Below are 20,489 nucleotides of genomic sequence, written 5' to 3'. Positions count from 1 at the left end.
GCTCATACAAGTCGTTTTCTTCTTTTTTTCATGCTTTTCTCTCTTTTTTGCCCGTTTTCCGCGAGTACTGCTGCCCACAGGAGAGCCTCGTCGATATCATGTTTCGCGATACTATCGTAAACTAAAAAATTTGCTGGCCGGCCTTCTTCTTCTGGAGGCGTGGAAGAAGAAGAAGCACAAACCGAAAAACTGACTAGCACAGGCGATAGGATCAAATTTCCAGTGAAAAAAGAGTGAAAGAAACCAACCAAAAAAATTGAGAAAAGAAAGAAAAAAATGGACGAAAGGAGAGAAGAGGACCATCCGGAAATCATCAAGTGTCCGACACATGAAACATGCTATACACTAAACAACTGGCCACGAGAGTCTCCCTTGCCAACCATCGACTACGACACAAAACGATGTATCAGGTGTTGATAGGAAACATCTCTCAGCGCCCAGAGCAGCACCCCATCATCATTTGTTGCACTTTTTGTCATTTCTTCTCTATTTTTTCTCTTGATGGTCCCTCTCCGCCCGTCGCCCGCCCAACAACCAATGTGCCAGACATACACACGAAACAACAAACGAATGGCCTCTTTGATCGTTTGTATAGTGAAATAGCAGCACGGACAATCGGCGAATTTTAGAAAAAAGAGAAGAAAGAAAAACTGCATGATGCTTGAAACGTGAAGATGATGATCCATGGGTCGGCTGTGGGCAGAGGTTGACGAAAGACGTCATGACAGCTCGAAAAAATGGTTCAGTTCAATTCAAGATCATGGGGTAGTGGAAAAAGAAGAAGTTCGTGGAAACTAGGTGAACATAAAACGGAGTAGTAAAAAGGAGAAAAAAAAGGTGCATTGGAAAGAAATAGAGAGGAGATTGGCTTTTGACGACCTAGATTCAGATTACGGTAGTTGAGAGCCTGGGCTATTTTAAGCTTTAGTTTTAGTCTTAGACTCAAATTTGAGCTTGCTTGGAGTAAGCGAGGAAGTGAGAATCAGATCTGAGTATACTTTTGAGTGGAAGCAAAATTAGAATTTAAGATTTTGAGAATAATGCGAAGATGGATTTCCCAATTTTTTCATCCGAACACCAACAGACGTCGGAAAAGTTTCATAGAATACGGTATAAAACATCGGGATTTTGATTTTCACAGGGATCGAGGGTATGGACAATTCCTACATGAGAGAACTACAGTAATCCTAACTTTTTGAAATTGCTATATAAAATAGAGTAAGGCGACCAAAGAGATTGAAAAAAGAAACAGGGCAGCATGTAGCTCAAAAAAAGAACACACATCCACAACATACACACACAGAGCTTGGTCGTCGTTCTCATTCCTTTGGTCGCCCTTCAAGTGAAGGCCTTCCGACGACGACATCGACGTCGAAGAAAGAGCACCAGAAGAAGATGTCGAAGCTCGACAGAACGTGGCGGCGCCCGGGAGCTCTGCGAAAAGGGGCCGCCGAGACCACACACAAAAAAAGAACGACGAGAAAAAACACAGGAGGTGGGCTCGGGGCGCCCCCGGCTGGCCATTGCCTGCGTCTCTTCGACCTATACACTCTATCGACCCCTTCTTTTCGTATAGTTCGCGTTTCTTTTATAACCAATAGAGTGAGAGCTCGGGAAGAAGGGCTCGACTGCCGCGGTCGTCAGTTTTTTTTTCCGCCCAATGCTCTCGCGCCTCAAGATTTTCTCCGCGGACGCCGAAGGTCCCTGCCGAGAAGGCGGAAATTCAAAACCTTTCGGACTAAACGGGCGGTGGCCACAGACAAAGAGTCGGTCAGTTCGCGTTGATAGGACATCTAAAAGCATGTGACGGAAGGGACTTAAAAACAGATGCCGAGGGAGAAAAAAAAAGAAGAACCAATAGACAGCTGATCAAAATGTCAATGAGATTTGATCCAAACTTTTCCTGGGATTCATGAAAATAAGAAACAGATACATTTGTATGAAAAAAACAACTCGTTGTTTGGATCGGGAGGTTTACCGGGGGTTTTAGACAGTGACGCGCTCAAAAATGCATGACATCTTCCGGGTGTTTCCCCAGAAGAAGTTGGTGAGTAAGGGCTCCATTGAGTTGAAGTTTTTGATAATTCAGACTCGTTCTTAAGAATCAGGAGTTTGAAATCTAGGAAATCAGTTATCTGATAGACTTCACTGAATCTCGAAAAAGCTGGTTTGTACTATTGTTATAGGCTACGATATTTTTGAACTTCTACAGACTTCCTTTGTTTGAGGCTCTTGGAATTAAAATCTGAGCATCCAGACCCGGGAACCATTTTGCTCTTTTTCTTGTTGTGTGTTTTTTCGTTGGTTCGTCCGACTGGGTCGCCCATTTTTCAACATGGTCATATGTTGTTTTTTTTCTTTGCGTGTGCCTGCTCTACCCACCCATCTATCCCAGATCTACATTTTCGCTCCTGGATCGGTTCGTCTGCTATTTTTCTATCGCATCTATGTTGTTGTTGTTTAGTGTTGTTTTTGCAATCGCCTCGACGCGGTCGCTCCGACACTAGTATATAAAAAAGACGAACACATCAAAAAAATGTGTGTGTGTATGGAGTAGGAAAATTGAGGCGGAGCCGTCTGAAACGGAAAAAAAATTCTGACGAAGAGGACAACGGGGGGACAATTTTATGTGGTTCCGAGAGGGGGCATGTAATGGGTATGTCAGGTTGACGATGATTCGTGGAGAACTGACCCCAAAAAAAACAGAAAAAGAGAATAACGAAAAAAAGAAGGGCAGTGACCAAGTTATTTGGAATTCACCAAAAAAATCTTTTGACTCTTTGTTTAGAAATTTTGTTGGAAAAGAGGAAAACTCACTGTGACCACCACATGAAGGACTAAAAAATCGTGAAATCTGGACTTCTTGAAAAAACAGGAACTCGGTAGAAAAACAATAGGAAGATGGTCGATGAACTTTAAAGGAGTTTGTGATACCGTTCAACAGTGTTGACTTTTTTAAAATATGATTCTGGAATTACTGTAGATACCATATTGGAAGATGCATTCTTATTGTTTATGCTTCAGCTATATGTATCTAGTTTATATCTTTTAGAAGCCGTTTACCAAAGTAGTGCATCAGTACTCGGTTGTCTCCTTGTAACTTCTGGTGAGAAGTTCAGAAGAGTTCGGCTTTCGGATGGATATTGGCCAGGTTCTGGTTAGAAGTTGCTCAAGAACGGCTCTATAGCGGACCACGGTCAGATTGAAGTTGAAAGTTGAAACACTCTTAGGTCGGAACCTTGTCATAAGCATATCAAAATTCGGGATGGGTTTAGAAAAAATTATTGAATTCCACCTCAAAAACAACTTCTTGGGATAATCCGCCCATATAAAAGTATCGGAATTTATAGAAATTTCAATGAAAACTTCAAAATTTGGAAATTTTGGAATCTGACACCGGCCGGGCCGGCGAATTTTTTTTTGACCCGGCCCGGCCCGTGACAAGTATGGTCATAAGTTTGTGTCAGTTTGGTCGGCTTTAATAACGGTCTTATCTGGAATCTAAGCTCCGATCAGAAGTTGCCGGCAACGTCCAATTAATTTGAGTCAGGGAAACCGGGCCCCTTCTATTACAGGTTTAAGATTTGCGAGAAAAATTCCTGACAATGAAGTACAGGTTCTTAAAATTTTACGAGCCTACAGCAAATCGATTTTCAAGTTTTTAGAATTTACATATCACGATGATGAATTTGCAAAAAAAATGAATTTCCTTTGATCTTCTTGTTGACACCACCACTGGTCATTCCTAATCTCAGTCTTAAATATGAAAAAGAATAACACACGAACATCTCCGAGCTCATTCAACATCTTCCAGTATCCCCTAAAAACCCATTACAAAAATCAAATATTGAAGAAGCACAGGGTGGTCTTGTTTTTTATCGGACATGCTCCAGATCTCTTTCTTCTTTCCTTCCTATCATCATAACCAATATTCTCCAGATGCTCCTTCGAGAATCGAAAGATCTTCAGCCTTCTCAGCTTTACCATCTCCTCATTCCTGCTCATCTGTTATTCTGTGCATGTGTTTTCGATCAGTTACACATAATACTCACATCGTCATGAGCAGCTGTTTTGAGCTGCGTCTCTCTGATCCCCGTCTACTATTCCTCTCCGGGCCGGCATGGGTCCGCTCGTTTGACCGCGTTTTTTTGTCCACAAAAAACTTTAAAGCTCCGCATTCTTCAGCTTTGCTGCTTCACTCTCTTTGTCGTTGAGGATTTCAGAAGTGCTTCGAAGAACACACAAAATAACGACGAAGCAAAAAAAAAAGAACGAGCCTGGAGACCAAGAACAATTCTTTTGGGAGGCCGATACCGGGATTAGGAGGAAATAAACCAGAGTCAGATTGAAAAAGAAGAATGTAATAGTAGAAAATGAATCACTGGTGATTTTTTTTTCAAATGAGAAGGTACATACGTTATGGTGTAGGCAATATGAGAAAATTGGAGCAAAATAAAATATGGAGCTGGTACTCTAAAGACCGGAAATTGAGTGGTTCCAGTTCAAAAGTTTCAATAAAGGGAGGTAACATACAGTAGGTATTATGCGACTTCCAAATGTAACATTGTCAAACTGTCGAAAAACGAAAAACACAATGAACATCAATTGTAATTCTAATTAGTTTTGACTTTTCGAATAATCAGTGGGCGTTGAACACAAGGTTCATAGTTTTCAAATTTAATCTTTCCTCAGTTGCTCTCACTTCAGAAGAAAATTCAAACGGAATTCTACAATGAGAAGTGACACATTTGACTCGTCGTAATATTCCATATTTAGGCTTCATATACAACATAATACGAAAATAAAAGACCTAGTATAAACAAAAACAACTAAAAAAGCTAAAAGCTCTCATGAGAAATGGGAAGAAATCTAGGATGTTGGGTTACGGTAGATTAGGAAATGAAAGTCCTTCGAAAGTCCGCAAAAGAAAAAAGACCAAGAAAAAAATGAAAAAGGTGTGAAAGGTGAAAAAATGTTTGTCCAGTCAGTAAAAGAGGGACCTTTCCTGGAAGAAGGCGACCCGTCAACACGCTGTTGAAGACTCGAAACTGCCAGTGCTGTCATGTTATGTGCGGTGTGCATTTTTCGTTTATTCTTTCATTTTTTTCTTCTCACCCCCTCTCCGTCGGTGTTTCTATCTCTCTCTTCATTTTAAACATTGGTGGTTTTCCATTTCAGTCTATGTCTCTTCTAGATGGCCATCCCCCACTCTTTTTTTCTTTATTCTCTTCCAGTTTCGGCCATTGGCCTCTCAACTAGACCACTTCTTTAAGGCACGGCGACATTTGGGTCGGCACCGCGCAGATTGGATGGGAAAGTGGAAGAAAGAGGAAAAAAGGAAGAATAAGAAAAAGATGATGATGATGATGGCAAAAAAAGAAGAAGAAAAAGAAGGAGCAGCTCCGACGACGACCAGCTGGGTGGACACTCAAAAAAAGAAAAAAGATGAAAAAAAGAAGCAGTGCGTCAGCTGATCGGAGAGAGTGGGGGCATCCTCAAAACCAATAAAAAAGAAAAAAAACTCAGTGATTTGTTAGGAGGAAGTTATGGAAGTCAAGACTTTTTGGACTAAACTGGAAGTCTTGGGCTGGGCAGAAGGGGGCGTGGTTGGGGATATTTGGATTTATATCGATGGGGAAATTTGAGATTTGTTTTATGGATCAGATTTTTAGGAGCGTATAATGGAATCATTCGAAAAATGATGAATTGCGTTCAAAATCAGAGAGACAAAAAAATTAGGTTACAGAAACATGCATACACTTAATTAAGATTTAATTTTCTAGCAACAAGAAATAATGGCTTAACTTTTTCAATCATGCAATTTTTCATTTGCTATAAAAGAACCCTACTCTATACATGCACTTTGAGCATAATTATCTCGGTCCCTCTAAGATATATCAAAAATCTGTCAACTGATAAAATATTGGTGATATTGTGATTAATAATTCATCAGTTGAATTTTTGTCAATATCTCTTGAAAGAACTGCGATAATTGAGCTCAAAATGCTGTATACGAAGTAAATATATATATATATATATATATATATGTTTGCTGGAATGGATCTGACTTTCCGCTGATACTGTAATAGAAACAAGTGTGCTTCTATTTCTTTAATTAACAAATTTTTCAAAAAATGGTTCTATTACAGAAGTTACGATACCTACCGTAACCCTATTATATTTTCTATTTGAATCATTAACAACTAGAGCAACAACAAGGGGTCTTCAATACGACACAAAATTCAACAAACCCAGAATAATTCAGGGATCTCAATTAGCTCTTCGACCAACTTGCTATACGAATTTTGATACTTTTGTTATCTATATAGCTCATGTGGCCATGACTCAGTGCCACTATCAATCCAATTACCACGTCCAGCTCACCTCTACTCCTTCTTCAGGTTCATCAACATTACCTTCTTTTGCCGTTGTTGCTCTCTTGCTCCCTTTTTTAGTTTATCCGCGTGTTGAGATTAATCAGTGCGCGAAAGCGGAGCCACTAACTGCCGCTTTTAGACAACTCTCTCTCCAAACAACTACTATACGAAATACCAAAAATAGAAATGAAACACAAAATATACTAAGTTTCTGTTTAATGATAATGAGGGGGCAAGTCTGAGCAATATCACTGGACTGTGTAGCGGAAAAGTTCAACTATACAGAAATTATATGTCATGCATACATACAACTAAATATAAAACAATTGGCATGACAAACGAGTTCATTTTGACTAGCGAAGTGAGCGGTGTTTAGCTCATACTTGTAACGAAGGGATTCGAATGTCTGAATTTGGAAGAACATTATCGGTCAATAAGATATACTAAAACTCATTTTCCAGTTGATTTTCGGCCATTTTTCCATTATCAAGAGTCTGGAGTTCGGCTATCAAATTGTCAATCACTGAAAAATGTTAAAAGTGTAAAACAGACCATGATTGATTTACTTTGCCAATATCCAAATTTTTTAAAGATTTTTTTCGCGATATTTTCTGACTTCTGAAAGGGACCCTTTTTTGGCCCGTTTTTATACTGAAAACGAGAAATATGACTATGAGGCTCGACGACTATAATGCGGAGGTATTGTCTGAAAAACAGACAACGTTGGTTCTTCCTGTTCCTCTATAGAGACATTCGAAAGTACAAAACTTGTTCCACGAGAATTTTTTTTGATTTTTCATGACCTCTGGTGTACCAGCTGGAAGTCTTCCGATCGTAACCCGACTCCTAACGTTATTCAAAAATCAGTTGCACGCTTGATCTCCGATCGTTTACTAGTTCTACCATCGAGACTTTCCACGTACTTAAACTTTCATGTTCAGGTTCAGAGTCCAGTCTTCCTTCCTACCTCATTCCTCAGATGCATCGGCAGCACGTCCGTCTTGACTGCAATGTATCATGAACACATAAAGCCGTCCGACGCGAACACAAAAGGTGTGAATAGGCGTTGAGCGTCGTAGTCGGTGTGTCAACAATCAAAGACAAACCATTTACGGTCTTTACATGTTTCCGTGCCATAAAATGGCCGACGTCTGCCACTTCTCGACTCAGTCGGCTCAAATCATTCAGACTAATTGACTTTTATGAGCAATGTAACATCATAAATATTCAATGTAACATCATAAATATAATTCAAAAAATATATTTTTTTTTCTTTGAGTGACATCTTATTTGAAAACAAATCGTTTCTTTTTTTAACTCAACGGTTAAAGCTGAACCAATTTTTAAGAGCTCTGCTAATTTCAAAAAATCAATGCACAAAATTATCTAAAACTGAAATGTAAAATAAATATTCAAATCTCAACTTAATTCGTTCAATGATCATATTTCCTCTTTCCATCCTCGATAGTATCCATCGTCCCACTTCACACCATTTCCTGTAATTTTCAATTGTTTCAATTGTTTTTCGAGTCCTCCTCAAATTCCTATTTGTACTCAAAACATTATTTTGTTCCCCGGCAATACAACTTGCAAATGTGTTGTATTTCGTGTTTGTTGCTCTTTGCATACATCTGCTGCCGGGCGGCGCCACCGCCCGTGTGCTCCGCGGACTCATGTGTTGTTCTGATCCGCAACGCATACGATCCTTTTCGTTTCACACCTCGGCGAGGGAAAAGAAACACGCAACACGGCTGCTTCCTGTATATCAATTACCGCTTTCCCGATTAATCCGACCCGTGTGAGCAGAAGACAAAAAAGTGTTAGAGATCCAAAGATCAACATCTGGAATAGATGTTTTGTAGAAACGAGAATCTGGAAAAGCTATAAATTTGATAGTTTGTTATGGAGAATTGAGTATAAAAAACAGTTAACATTGAATTTTTCTGTAACCTGGAATCACCGTAAACATTCTAGTAAAGTGTCACCGAAACTTACGAATTTGAGCCAATGTATATCATTCCCTGTAAAATTTATCGAAAAGGTAAAGTTACAAAATGTTCGCCATAATATCAAAAATATTTTGTCAGTTGATTACTTTTCGATATCTTTTACAACAGCCGAGATAAATTGGCTTACAAAAAATTGGCTTGTTAGTTATATAAGAGTGAAAACTGTATTCGTAGTACGCTTTCATGCCTAAAATATGGTTTCAAAATTATAGTTTAAAAAAACAATACAAATGGATTTAGTTTTTCGAATTTACAATTACTCTAACATCTCAGAAATTAAAAAAAAATAAATTCGAATCTTTCTGAAGCATCGCAAAACCGAACTCAAAAAAATATTAGACTCAATCTTTTAGAAACTTCTTTCAATCATGGTACCACATTGGTCCTAAGTTTCAATCCCCAATCAAAAACTGTCTTTATCCTATCCCGTCTGAACAGATACACAAAACACTCAATAGTGCATTTAAGGCATTCCTCTGATATCTTTGCCTCTCTGCGCTCCACAGTTCTTATCCTATTTTTTTATCCGCGTGAAGGACGACACTCACACATTTTGATACGGTTCGCCTCTCGCGGCTCATTTGCGGCTAGAGCACCTTCATGAAAAGACCAGTTGACGCATATATCACCGGAAACAAACCGATTGGCACCCCACACTCTCACTCTCCCTAGCCACTGTTTGCGTTTCGGCCAATTATTGCCACCTTTCGTTATGATACCCCATTGACTGTATTAGATTCGAAAAGAGGATTAATTCTTGCATTTTTTCCAAGCCTGACGTAGAGTTGGTCCTGCCTGCTGTGAGACGAGCCGGATTGTATTACGTTGGGTGGAAGATGATGGCTCCACCTATTTCCGTGAAACGTTTAATTTTTTTCTAACTGATAACTTTTTGGCGATACTCTTTTCTTTCGAATTCCTGAAGCTTTATACTGCCTTCAGGGTAAACCTTTTGATCTAATTTTTATCAGCAAGATCGATTAATCATTCTAGGAAAAAATTGTCTTGTTTTCTAACCTTGATAATATTTTTGTTTTTACTTTTCTGTAAAACCTGCAATAGAACGGCACCTTAACTTTTAACTTTGAGCCAGTTTTTTTAGTTCCTGTCGAAGATATAAAAATGTTGTCAACTGATAAATTCTTCATCACTATATCGCAAGCATTTTACTAGTTGACATTTTGATATCTTGCGAAGGAGCCAAGATTAATCAACTGAAACTTGACAATGTGGGGGCCCTTCTATTAGAGGTTTTACGATAAGTGCTTCAATTTTTTCCCACTACCAAAAAATGTTTCGTCTTCCCCCAACATCACACCTTTCGGCACTTTCTATTTTTGTTCTCCCCTCAACAAGATTATCTTGTTTGTTTTACCACAATGTTCATTTCAAAAGAGCACCTGGTCAAGCTTATGGACATGAAAATTAATATAAGAAATTCCTCCATGTTTCAGTATAATCTCCGATGCTCTCATTGTTCCATGTTTTTGAACATTGCAAGCAAGGTTCCAGCATTTCCAGTTACGCTTAGCTTTCTCTCCCCTCATTATTTTGCCCAACCGCACCCCGACTTCCAGTACAGTACAAACAATAACACTGGGGGTGCCTGGTGCGCGGTAAACACACGTGGACCCACACGTTTCCGATATTCCGGATAGTTTTTTTTTCTATGTTGTTTCCAGTCCGATGACTGGCGACTCAGTTACAACAAGACAATCCAATGACCAAAGAATGAGAGAGTGTGTAAGATGAAGACACACAGAGACTAACAATAGCGCCAGATGTGGGCGAAAGTGGGCGGAGCGAGAGCAGCGAGAGACTCTGCGTGTGTTTTCATAAAGTTTTCACGCATTTACCATTTCCATTTACTTTCCCAATTTACCTCGACTCGTCCAATCGACCTCCTTCTAGACCTAAAAATTTTCAGAGAATGATCCATCTGCTGCTGGTTGGAATCACAGTTGTGGGATCGCAGCATATGACTCTCTGTGATTATTATGAAAAACTTGGTGAGCGGAAAAATTTTTGAACTTATTGGACAATTTGAATTTCTTTAGGAGTAGCAAAATCAGAATGTGGTCACATCATCAAACCTCAGCGGGACTTGGGATTCTACAATCCTCCGACTACATATGAAGCACCAAATACTTTCAGGTTTTTTGATATTTTTTATAAGATCTAATTATAAGACGAAAGTTATTTTTAGATTTAACAGTTTCAATCCTAGCAGTAATAATGTGAATTCTCAATTCAATGTCTTCCACTCATTCTCCAATAGTAAGGCTTTCTTTTTAATACAAACTCAATTTTTCTTTTTTTCAGATCTTGTTGGGAATCTTCCACTTTGCCGAAACTATTTTCATTCATGTATGAGTTCAACAGCATGTGAATCTGGAACAATTTGCACAAATGGAATCGAACAAGGCTCTTGCTGCACAAATCCTCATCAAGCCAGCTGTCCATCAGTCACATCCATGAATATCAATTGTAGAAAAACTAGAAGTGTGAATTGGTGAGTCTCAAAAAAAGTAAAAAAATAACTAGGGGGCACCCGGAGTTGAACCGGGGACCTCTCGATCTGCAGTCGAATGCTCTGCCACTGAGCTATACCCCCACGAAAGAAGACAAGAAAAGTAGCAGATAAGAAAAACGGAGAAGAAGAAAGAAGAAGAAGAAGAAGGAAAGAAGGAGAAGGGAAACGAAAAGAAGGAGGAGAAGAGAAAGAAAAAAAACGATGGAGATAAAAAAGAAACGAGAGAGTTTGCTTGCAGGTGTAACAGTGATATGGACTGCAGAGGAGGATCAACGACGGCGTCAATGTGTTGTCCAACTGGATGCAATTATAATATGTGTGTGCATGTTGGAGCACAAGTGTTTCATCCGAGAAGAAGTATTGGTAAGTTATATCATTTTTAGTTGCCTTTCTGCTTTTCCGGTCATTTCTTTTCAAAAATTCTTATTTAAAAATTCATGAATATCCATAAATTTAACCAAAACTAACAAGTTTTTGAGTAAAAAATGTATTCAACTAATTTCTTTGAAACTGGAATTTTCGGAATAGTTTTCATTGAAAACGTACAGAAGTTTTCAATTTCAAACAACCAGTTTCGAAAGGCACCCTTCTTTTTTTCTGAATCCCTCTAGGAGTGCCGTTCTATTAGAAGGCCCTTGTAATACAGGTTTCACAGTATTAACACATCTAATTTGTTTTCAGTATTCAATTCTCTCTCCCCAAATGCTGCTTCTTCTGATCAATGTCCGGATCCCTTCCAATTGGGAGTGAAATGTGTTGCCACCAGAGGAGCCAACTGGTGTCACACTGATAATGACTGCCGAAGTGGATTGTATATCAGAAAGTGAGTTTTTAAAAACATTTTGAGAAATTTCAAATCCCACTGATCTTCAGATGCTGCGCCACAAACTGCGGATACAATACGTGTGTAATGAAGTTCAATGACAAGTGGATCATTGCTTAATAATGGTCAAGTGTGCGATTCGTCTTTCAAATATCTGTAAATACGTCAATTTGGGGTCTTTCCTGTCCTTTTTCCTACAGAACCAGTTACAATATTTCTACTCAGATTTCATCATCTCTATTCTATTTTTTATCCGAGTGTCTTTCTGTGACTTGCTGAGAATGTTCGAAAATTTAATTTATATGTCATACAACAATAAAAAGTATATTATTCAATTGAAATGAATGGAAAATAAATAATACAGAACCCGTGATTTGTGCGAAAAATTAGTTTTGTGATTCACAAGAAATTGTCGAGTCTTTGGATTTTTTGATCACTTTCAAGGGTACCAATCGTTTGTAAAACAGTAAAATTAGGACGATAGCGACAAGAAGAGTTATTGCTTGAAGTACGATGACATAACGGTAGCCAGAGTATTTGAAGATAGCTCTGAAAATATACAATTCAGTGGGAGATAATACTACCAAAGACTCACGTAGACGTAATTGAAGCAATCACAGGTGCCAAACTTCCTCCGAGTGAAAAGAATCCTTGCATTGTTCCCTGTTTTCTTGGACCCAAAATTTCAGAGAAAAGAGTGGGTGACGGGGTTTCCACAAATGGAAATGCGATACCAAAAAAGACAATGAAACAGAAAAAGTAGATGGGAAGAGGAACTCGTGTTGTTTCATTACACCAGAGATATTCAGCATAACATCCTCCGGCTTCTGTAGTTTCAACACCTGCTGGCAAAAAGTTCAGTGGTCCAGAGTAGAATCCCCATGGGAACATAAATGCTTGATAGAGCAAAAACATTATCAGTCCGAAAATCATTTGCTTTCTTTTATCGCTGAAAACGGATTTGCTATCAATAAGATTCGAATATTCATTTCGCTTACATTTTTCCAAGTCTAGTAGCGCCTTGGGCAATATTTAATGACACTGAAATTGCACTACTAATTGCTAGTGCAATTCCATTGTAGAAAATGGAGTCACTGTCTTTCCAATCATAAAGTACTGTGGTCAACGGAGAAGACATTCTGAAATCAAGTCATATAATTTAAATTTCCGTCTCCTGAAAAACTTACACTTCGATGTTTGTTGCAGTCATGTTCACAATCATGAACAAATAAATACAAATCAACGCAGCTGGAATATCAAACATTGGAACTTCCACTTCATCTTTCTCTTTTTCTTCTTTAGTCACTATTCCGACGTAACTTTCATTAAAGAAGAAATAGATTATGACACATCCGAAAATGCAAATCAAAACCATCAAATATGCAACAACAGTGTACATATTCAGAACGAATCCACCTATTCTGACACCTGCTTCACCCAATGGAGTGAAAACAGCCTGAAACATTGGAATGAGTTAATCTTTTTTGACAAAATAACTTACCGAAATAACTGGTCCAAATGAAAATCCAAGAACAAAACCTCCAGTTCCAAACGAAATCGCTCTCATTCTGTCTTTTGGAGTGGACGCCATCGCTGCGTAAACTCGGAGAGCTGCGATATTTCCAACTCCGAGACCAGTCAAGAAACGAGCGAATAACATCATCCACTTGACATTATCGAACATTCCAAGAAGTCCATACCATCCCTGACCAACAGCAGCAATCAAGAATCCTGTGATAACTGGCCATTTGACAGACATGGTTTTTTGATTCCAATATCCATAGACTGGATTTGACTGAAAATAAAACTATTCGCATTTTTTGTTCATGAAATGTTAAACTTACAATCGTACATCCAATACTACAAGCGGCTACAACCCATCCTAGGAAGTCAAAGTCAGCCGTTTTATCTAGCTGAAAAAAAGATCACATAAGTTCCGTTTCAAAGTTAAAACTCACTCCACTCAAATACGGCCACATTGACATGTAATACACAGAAATTTGAATTCCGACTACGAATTGAAGGAATATACAAATCCACATAGATTTCCAATCGGTCTGCTTCTCGCTTGAGCATTTCTCCGATGTCATTTTCAGAAATGTGTTTGATTTCGAAACACAGAGTATGAGAGAAAAACACTTCTGAGTTTAGTTCTCGCTGGTGTTTAAATATCACTACGCCATCTGAATAATCGCCCTTCTTTCAGTATTTTGTGTGGTCGACCTCTTTTTTTATCACTACAAAATGCGGATTGTTTGATGGATTGAACTCTATAAATGGCTGTGACTCCATAAGTGACAAGTGCCAGAAACTCAAAATACTCATTTTTACTTTAGCCAGAAAAAACATTTTTGAAGTTTTTCATTTGCAGTAATCGAATTTAGATGGCATGAAAATTGGTTTTTCTACTTTCAGCGAACCTCAAAATGTTAAAGGTCATTTTCCGAGACGATACTTTCGATACTTTCTTTAATATTTCAGTTGTTAAACTGTATTGTTGAAATTTCATTTCACCAATCTTGTGTCCTTTTCGTTCTGTTTTTTCTTCAAATTTTTTGACTGTAATTTGCTATAGACCCTGATAAGTAATGGACTTTTTCTCTAATTAGCCATTAAAATTGTTCGTTTTTAGTTCTATTTTTTCAATTTTTTGAGCATGGAACTTTTCATTGTTTTTAACAGATCTTCTCGTCTCATTCCTTACTCTTCAAATGAAGAAGCACCATCGGTTCAAAAAGCTTGGTCAGAAACAACAAAAACAAAAATTTTCACCTCAGAAAACCTTAAGATTCCTATTTTTCTTTTCGGTGGCTGAGTATCAAACGTACAACGATGAGAGAAAAAAAAAGCGCGCGTTGATTGAAAATACATATAAAGGTCAACTGTATTTTAGGTCAACTGCTCCATGTCCACTTGGAAATTGTTGAACTTTGTGTGGCCTAAAAGCTGTCTGGGGCGCGATTTCTGACCAGGCCTTTTGGACCTTTGTGTAGAATTCCTTCTTTTTGCTTTCGCGCCGAAACTTTTGCGATCAAATAAACTGTTTTCTTTGCTTCTCAAATTTCTCACCCAAATTTTACAACAAGAATATTCTAAAACTGTAAATTCGTGCTTCACTTTTTCTTTGGAAACCCGAGCTTTTGACACATAACCAATCGACATAAGAAGGTTTATTGAAAATTATTCAAAGTCAATACATGAAAACAACAAAAATCAACAAGTTTAGACCGCATGTCCAATTGATACATTTCAGTTTGTCACTTTTTCGCTCTCCGTCTTTTTGATCAAATTCAATGGTACCAGCCTCTTGTAGAAAATCAAAATGAGAGCTCCTCCGATAACAAGAATCACACTTTGAAGTACAATGATATAACGGTAACCCGTATATTTGAAAAGGGCTCTGAAAAAAGTTTGACTTCTAAAATGTTGGAGCAAAACATACGTGGATGTAATGGAGCCAATCACAGGTGCAATACTTCCTCCAAGTGAAAAGAATCCTTGCATTGTTCCCTGTTTTCTTGGACCCAAAACTTCCGAAAAAAGGGCTGCAGCCGGTGTCTCTACGAACGGGAATGCCAATCCGAAAAACACAATAAAACAGAACAGATATACATATAATGGTACACGTGTTGTGTCATGGCACCATAGATACTCAGCATAGCATCCTCCCGCTTCTGTAGTCTCAACGCCTTCTGGTATGAAATTCAATGGTCCTGAGTAGAACTCCCATGGGTACATGCATACATGATAGAGAAGGAACACAAATATTCCGATCAACATTTGATTCCTCTTGTCCCTGAAAAAGGAAACAGTTCAGTTTGGTGCATTCGAGTCCAGGATTTGCATACATTTTTCCAATTCGACTAGTTCCCAGAATCACATGAAAGGTCACAGAAACGATACAACTCAATGCGAGGGTAATACCGTTGTACAAAATTGCATCACTATCCTTCCAGTCGTAAAGTACGGTGGTCAATGGTGTAGACATTCTGAAATTGAGGTCAAAATAACAAAAAATCATTTTGAGCCTGAGTATTACACTTCCACATTTGTTGAGATAATATTGATAATCATGAACAGGTAAATGCAAATAATAGATCCAGGGATATCGAACATTGGTACAACCAGATCATCATTTTCCTTCTCTTCCTTCGTAACAATTCCAGCGTAACTCTCCTCGAAGAAAATGTAAATGACAATGCATGATAAGAAACAAGTCAACGCCATCAGATATGCGACTACTGTATACATATTGAACACAAGAAAACCAATTCGAAGTCCGTCTGCACCGAGCGGTGTGAACACTGCCTGTAAATTTATTTTTATGAAAAATATAAAAAAGAACTTTTACGGAAATAACAGGTCCAAATGAGATTCCAGAAACAAAGCCCGCAGTTCCAAAAGAAATTGCTCGCATTCTGTCTTTTGTGGTGGATGCAGTAGCTGCGTAAACCCGAAGAACCGCAATGTTTCCTACTCCAAATCCTGTGAAAAATCTAGCGAAGAGCATCCACCATTTGGCATTTGTGGCTACTGTCAGTAGACCGTACCACACTTGTCCAGCAGCCGCCATCAGAAAACCAAATATTGCTGGCCATTTGACAGACATGGTTTTCTGATTCCAGACTCCGAAGATTGGATTTGACGGAAATAGAATTATGAGATCTAGAGTAGGCCAATGTACTTACTATCGATGATCCAATACTGCAAGCTGCAACGATCCATCCCATAAAATCAAAATCTGCGTTTTTATCAAGCTGAAATATTTTGAGATCTTTATGTCTAATCCGATATTAATTCCCTTACGCCACTCAAATACGGCCACATTGACATGTAATACACAGAAATTTGAACTCCAACTACGAATTGAAGGAATATGCAAATCCACATTGACCTCCAATCTGTCTGCTTCTCATTCAGTATTCTCCCAGCGGACAATCTAAAGTGAAAATCAGATTTTCGTTCTCATCAAGTCTCAAAAAATACTCACTCGGCCTCCTTTGGCTTGTCCGCAGTTGGCCCAACTGATCCCGTCATTTTGTAACGTTCTGGAACTATTGAATTGGAAACCCGAGGAGGGAAAAAAAAGTTCAAACGGTTACAGTATGAAAATGTAAGGTATTAAAATTGAATGATATTCTAAAAATTCTATCTGTTTGAGTTTTTTATACAGAATAAAATTCCGCTCCTCCTCTCAATTTGAATAATCTGTACTCGTCTCTCTATTTTGCATCTTGAACCGCTTTTTTGACCTCCCGCGGCCGAACTCAACTGCTGCATCAGATATTGTCATCATTTATTATCATGAAATTTCAGAAATATTACAGAAAATCAGATTGAAATCTGGGGGGAAAGGGGTCATTGTAAAAGCAAAGAGTGAGATCATGTTAGCTGGTAAAACTATACAAAACCGGGAAAAATTAATGGACAGGATGGGAAATTGCAAAATGAAACATGAAAAGATTAAACTGCAAATAAAGTAGAAATTTAGCTAACAAGAATATGCAAACTGTTGTCACTTCCAGAAGAAACGATGCTGGGAACAAAATCACCACGTGGAGTTATTGGAGCTGTTGCTTTTTCTTCGTAAAGCATTCCTATATGGTCTTCGAACAACTCCATACGGTCTCCATACAAAGTTGATTTCATCATTGGTTCTGGTTTGATACTGAACAGTTTCATTTGGTCATCGTCTGATGAGATCCGTTCCCAAACTGGTAATTGGGAATTCGGCCCGTTTGGAGTTCTGAAAAAGACACAAATTCAGGAAAGAAGAACTAAGAGAAGTTCGAGAACTAAAGTTCAAAAAGAAATTAATGACTCACCCAAACTTGACGAAGTTTGTGAAGTAATCGGCGGTCATTTCACTAACAACTTTGTCGGTCTTGTTCATTCCAAGTGGCGCTGACATGTAATTGCAGTCGAAAAGGTATGAAAGTTCAGAAGTATGAGTTCCACCGGTGAATGGAACCACGTGTTGTAGCCATCCCCACATTTGTTTGCTTTGATGGTCAAACGAGTACCCATAACATTCAATTCCTCGACGTTGGCAGTCTCTCATGAACCTATAGTTTCCGTAATTTGCGAATATATCCGAGATCAACTGAAACGGAAGACGTAAAGAAGAATGATTGACATAATGTGAACTCTTACATTGACATAAAATAGTTTTCTGGCTTTCGAATCAGCCCTCAAAGCGGGAGAGTCCCCGTAAACTTTCTCGGTCATTGCTTCGATTTTTGACCGAGGCAATCCGCTTTTCTTCGACAAAACATCAATCGCACTGTTAATTTCCTTCTCGGTACCACGTAACAAACCAATTGCACCTGGAAGAGATTATACTTCAATTACTGTTCGGAGAAGGATTGGGTTGAGATTTCCTTGAAAATCTCAAAAAAAAAACTCACAGAAAAGAAGGGCTTCGTATTCACCACCACCAATCAGTGATGGTACGTGTTCTTGAGTCTCTCGAAGAATCTTGAGATTATGAGGAAGGATGTCTCCATCGACAACAGGAGCAAGAGGAAGCTGACATTCCTTAAAGATGGTGTTAGAGAAGAACATGGTCATTCCGAGTCTGAAATTCAATATTATAAATGTTGTGTTTTGAGCAAACTAGAGTTTATAAACAGGTTCAACCTTGAAATCGACCCTGAATAGTTTCTTCCCCGGAAACTGAATACTTACTTTGAAGTGGGCAATTCGTTGAAGAATTTGAAGATGTCGAGACTCTCTTCTCTCTTCGACGCGTAGTTCAACTGTGGCTTCCAACCAAGTCGTTTCGCCCACTTTTTACAGTACTCTCTGATTTCTTGCTTGCTTGTTGTTGCCCAGTGACAGTATGAATTGCCACCCATCACGATTTTCTTATTGAAGAGGCCTTTTGCGAGTGGGGAGAAAGATAGAAGATCGGCGGCGGCAGCGCCGGCTGACTGTCCGGAAAGTGTAATGTTGTCAGGGTCCCCACCGAACGAGGCGATGTTGGAATGAACCCATCGCATCGCTTCCAGCATATCGAACAGTCCAAAGTTTCCGGGACACACGTCATCTCCGGTTGACAAGAACCCCAGGAATCCGAGACGATAGTGACAAGTGACCACGATGATTTCTCGAGATACGAGTAGTCTGCAAATGTTCTTGGCAGTATATCTTTCCGCAGAATCCATCACATATCCGCCACCATGAATGTAGAACAAGACAGGGTACTTCTGAAATGAAATTGATTTATATTCTTCGTGTCGTTGTTTCGATTTCGGAAGAGGATCACTGATTTTGAAACAAATCTCTTACCTTGTCATCTCTGATTTTTGGAGCGAAAACATTCAAATAGAGACAATCTTCACTTTGATTTGCTCTTGGTAATGCTTTATCCCATGGCATTTCTTTATGAATTGATCTGTTTGGATACTTACTGCATTTCTTGATTCCGTCCCATGGCTTTGGAGGTTGTGGTTTCTGCAAAAAAACCTTGTAGAAGCAGTCCCTTAAAAGATAAATCACTGCCGAACACACCTGCACTTGACAGGTGAAGGTCATTTCTAAATGACCACTACAGAGAAAAACTGTCTAGATGATTTCGAAGAATTCGGCAAATTTCTTATTTTATCGCTCGGCTGCTGACGTCAAAATCAGAAACTATCCGAAACTAGTTTATCAATAAATGGTTACCTTGAAACGGAGATTTCCTACTGGCGGCTCTGCGTATGGGATTCCGTGGAAGACGTCACACACTTCTCCTTTTGGAGTCTTGACACGAAAACTTTCGAGAAGTCCTTGTTGGACGCGGACAATCTATAATTAGAAATTTTAAAACCTGAAAATATATAATTGAAAAAACTTACCGAACTCTCGTCTTTTCCAGATTTCAAGTTTGAGAAGCAGGTGCCCATATTATCCTGGTTGCTCGATGTTCGAACACGGGCTGAAAATTAATAGAGATTAAGAATGAGAACGGATATTTCTTCCATTTTTCAAAAACCTTAAAATTTTTCTCTAAACTTACCTTTTCGGGTTGGGAATAGTAATTGCGGCATCTTGAATTTGCAATGACTCTTTTTTCGTTGTTTGACTTTTAATTTTGGAAATTTTGAAATTGGTTTCTCAGAAGCTCTGACAGAATTGAAATGACAGAACGGTACTGGGCTCTCGCCTCCGAATCTTGGTCCTTTTAAATAGTACCAGGCTGGTAAATTTGATGACGACGAGAAATACATTTGAGGTGGGCGGGGACTAGGAAGAGATCACGAGACGCAGAATGAGAGAAGACGATGAAAAACTCTCCGTTGTTTTCTGAAATTATGGAGAGGGAGGAAATGATGTTGGCAAACAAGAGACGCAGAAGGAAGATTTCTTTAGGGCGAATGACTCTTTGCAGGTCAGATGGACGAAGATTCAGTTACAGAAAACACATAGATTGAAAGGATACATACTAGATATGTACTTTCTTTATAGTTTGTGAAACACGGATGGACACAAAAAGTTGAATTGTTTGCCAAAATTTTATGACAGATCAGAAAAAATCTAAATGAGGACAAAAACAAGGATGACATGATTCGAAAAATAGGATAACGTTCGAGGAAGGGTGTAAAAATTAACCAAATAAATAATGTACTCAGCTGATTTTCGAGGTAAAAAACAAGTCAGAATTTGGGAGAACTCTTTTTTTTCTGTGTGTTTTTTTGGGCATTTCAGAAGTTGATGATTGGTCAGTCGTAACCAACTTTTTCGTAATATTAAAAAGCAGCACT

At 38.7% G+C, this 20,489-nt stretch overlaps 5 protein-coding genes and 1 non-coding gene across 6 annotated transcripts; 2 read left to right on the top strand and 4 right to left on the bottom strand.

The window, feature by feature from the left end:
• Positions 1-1,395: 1,395 nt before the first annotated feature.
• On the top strand, positions 1,396-1,807 carry CBG27135 (the record flags this gene model as incomplete). Its single annotated transcript, XM_045237791.1, has 2 exons — positions 1,396-1,670; positions 1,789-1,807. The coding sequence occupies 2 exons, from the start codon at positions 1,396-1,398 to the stop codon at positions 1,805-1,807; spliced, it is 294 nt and encodes a 97-aa protein (XP_045100157.1).
• Positions 1,808-10,316: 8,509 nt separating this feature from the next.
• CBG18914 lies at positions 10,317-11,862 on the top strand (the record flags this gene model as incomplete). The annotated part of the gene is made up of 7 exons (XM_002637196.2): positions 10,317-10,395; positions 10,444-10,540; positions 10,593-10,663; positions 10,709-10,898; positions 11,158-11,282; positions 11,601-11,742; positions 11,793-11,862. 7 exons carry the CDS (start codon positions 10,317-10,319, stop codon positions 11,860-11,862), a joined length of 774 nt encoding a protein of 257 aa, XP_002637242.2.
• Positions 10,929-11,000, bottom strand: CBG28483. Its single transcript has one exon. It is a non-coding gene (tRNA).
• Positions 11,863-12,128: 266 nt separating the features above from the next.
• Positions 12,129-13,832, bottom strand: CBG18913 (the record flags this gene model as incomplete). Its single annotated transcript, XM_002637195.1, has 7 exons — positions 12,129-12,291; positions 12,338-12,691; positions 12,741-12,881; positions 12,930-13,198; positions 13,244-13,537; positions 13,587-13,655; positions 13,701-13,832. The coding sequence occupies 7 exons, from the start codon at positions 13,830-13,832 to the stop codon at positions 12,129-12,131; spliced, it is 1,422 nt and encodes a 473-aa protein (XP_002637241.1).
• Positions 13,833-14,991: 1,159 nt separating this feature from the next.
• Positions 14,992-16,779, bottom strand: CBG18912 (the record flags this gene model as incomplete). The annotated part of the gene is made up of 7 exons (XM_045237790.1): positions 14,992-15,538; positions 15,591-15,731; positions 15,782-16,050; positions 16,094-16,357; positions 16,431-16,499; positions 16,549-16,681; positions 16,733-16,779. 7 exons carry the CDS (start codon positions 16,777-16,779, stop codon positions 14,992-14,994), a joined length of 1,470 nt encoding a protein of 489 aa, XP_045096610.1.
• A 450-nt stretch (positions 16,780-17,229) lies between these two features.
• On the bottom strand, positions 17,230-19,955 carry CBG18911 (the record flags this gene model as incomplete). Its single annotated transcript, XM_002637193.2, has 9 exons — positions 17,230-17,488; positions 17,568-17,845; positions 17,896-18,068; positions 18,150-18,319; positions 18,430-18,950; positions 19,033-19,197; positions 19,411-19,533; positions 19,584-19,663; positions 19,745-19,955. The coding sequence occupies 9 exons, from the start codon at positions 19,953-19,955 to the stop codon at positions 17,230-17,232; spliced, it is 1,980 nt and encodes a 659-aa protein (XP_002637239.2).
• Between the last annotated feature and the right edge of the window lie 534 nt (positions 19,956-20,489).

Source organism: Caenorhabditis briggsae (genome assembly GCF_000004555.2).
Source record: "Caenorhabditis briggsae complete genome, chrV, whole genome shotgun sequence".
Classification (NCBI taxonomy): Eukaryota; Metazoa; Nematoda; class Chromadorea; order Rhabditida; family Rhabditidae; genus Caenorhabditis; species Caenorhabditis briggsae.
The sequence above is the reverse complement of the archived record's forward strand: the minus strand, read 5'-3'. Positions and strand labels throughout refer to the sequence as shown.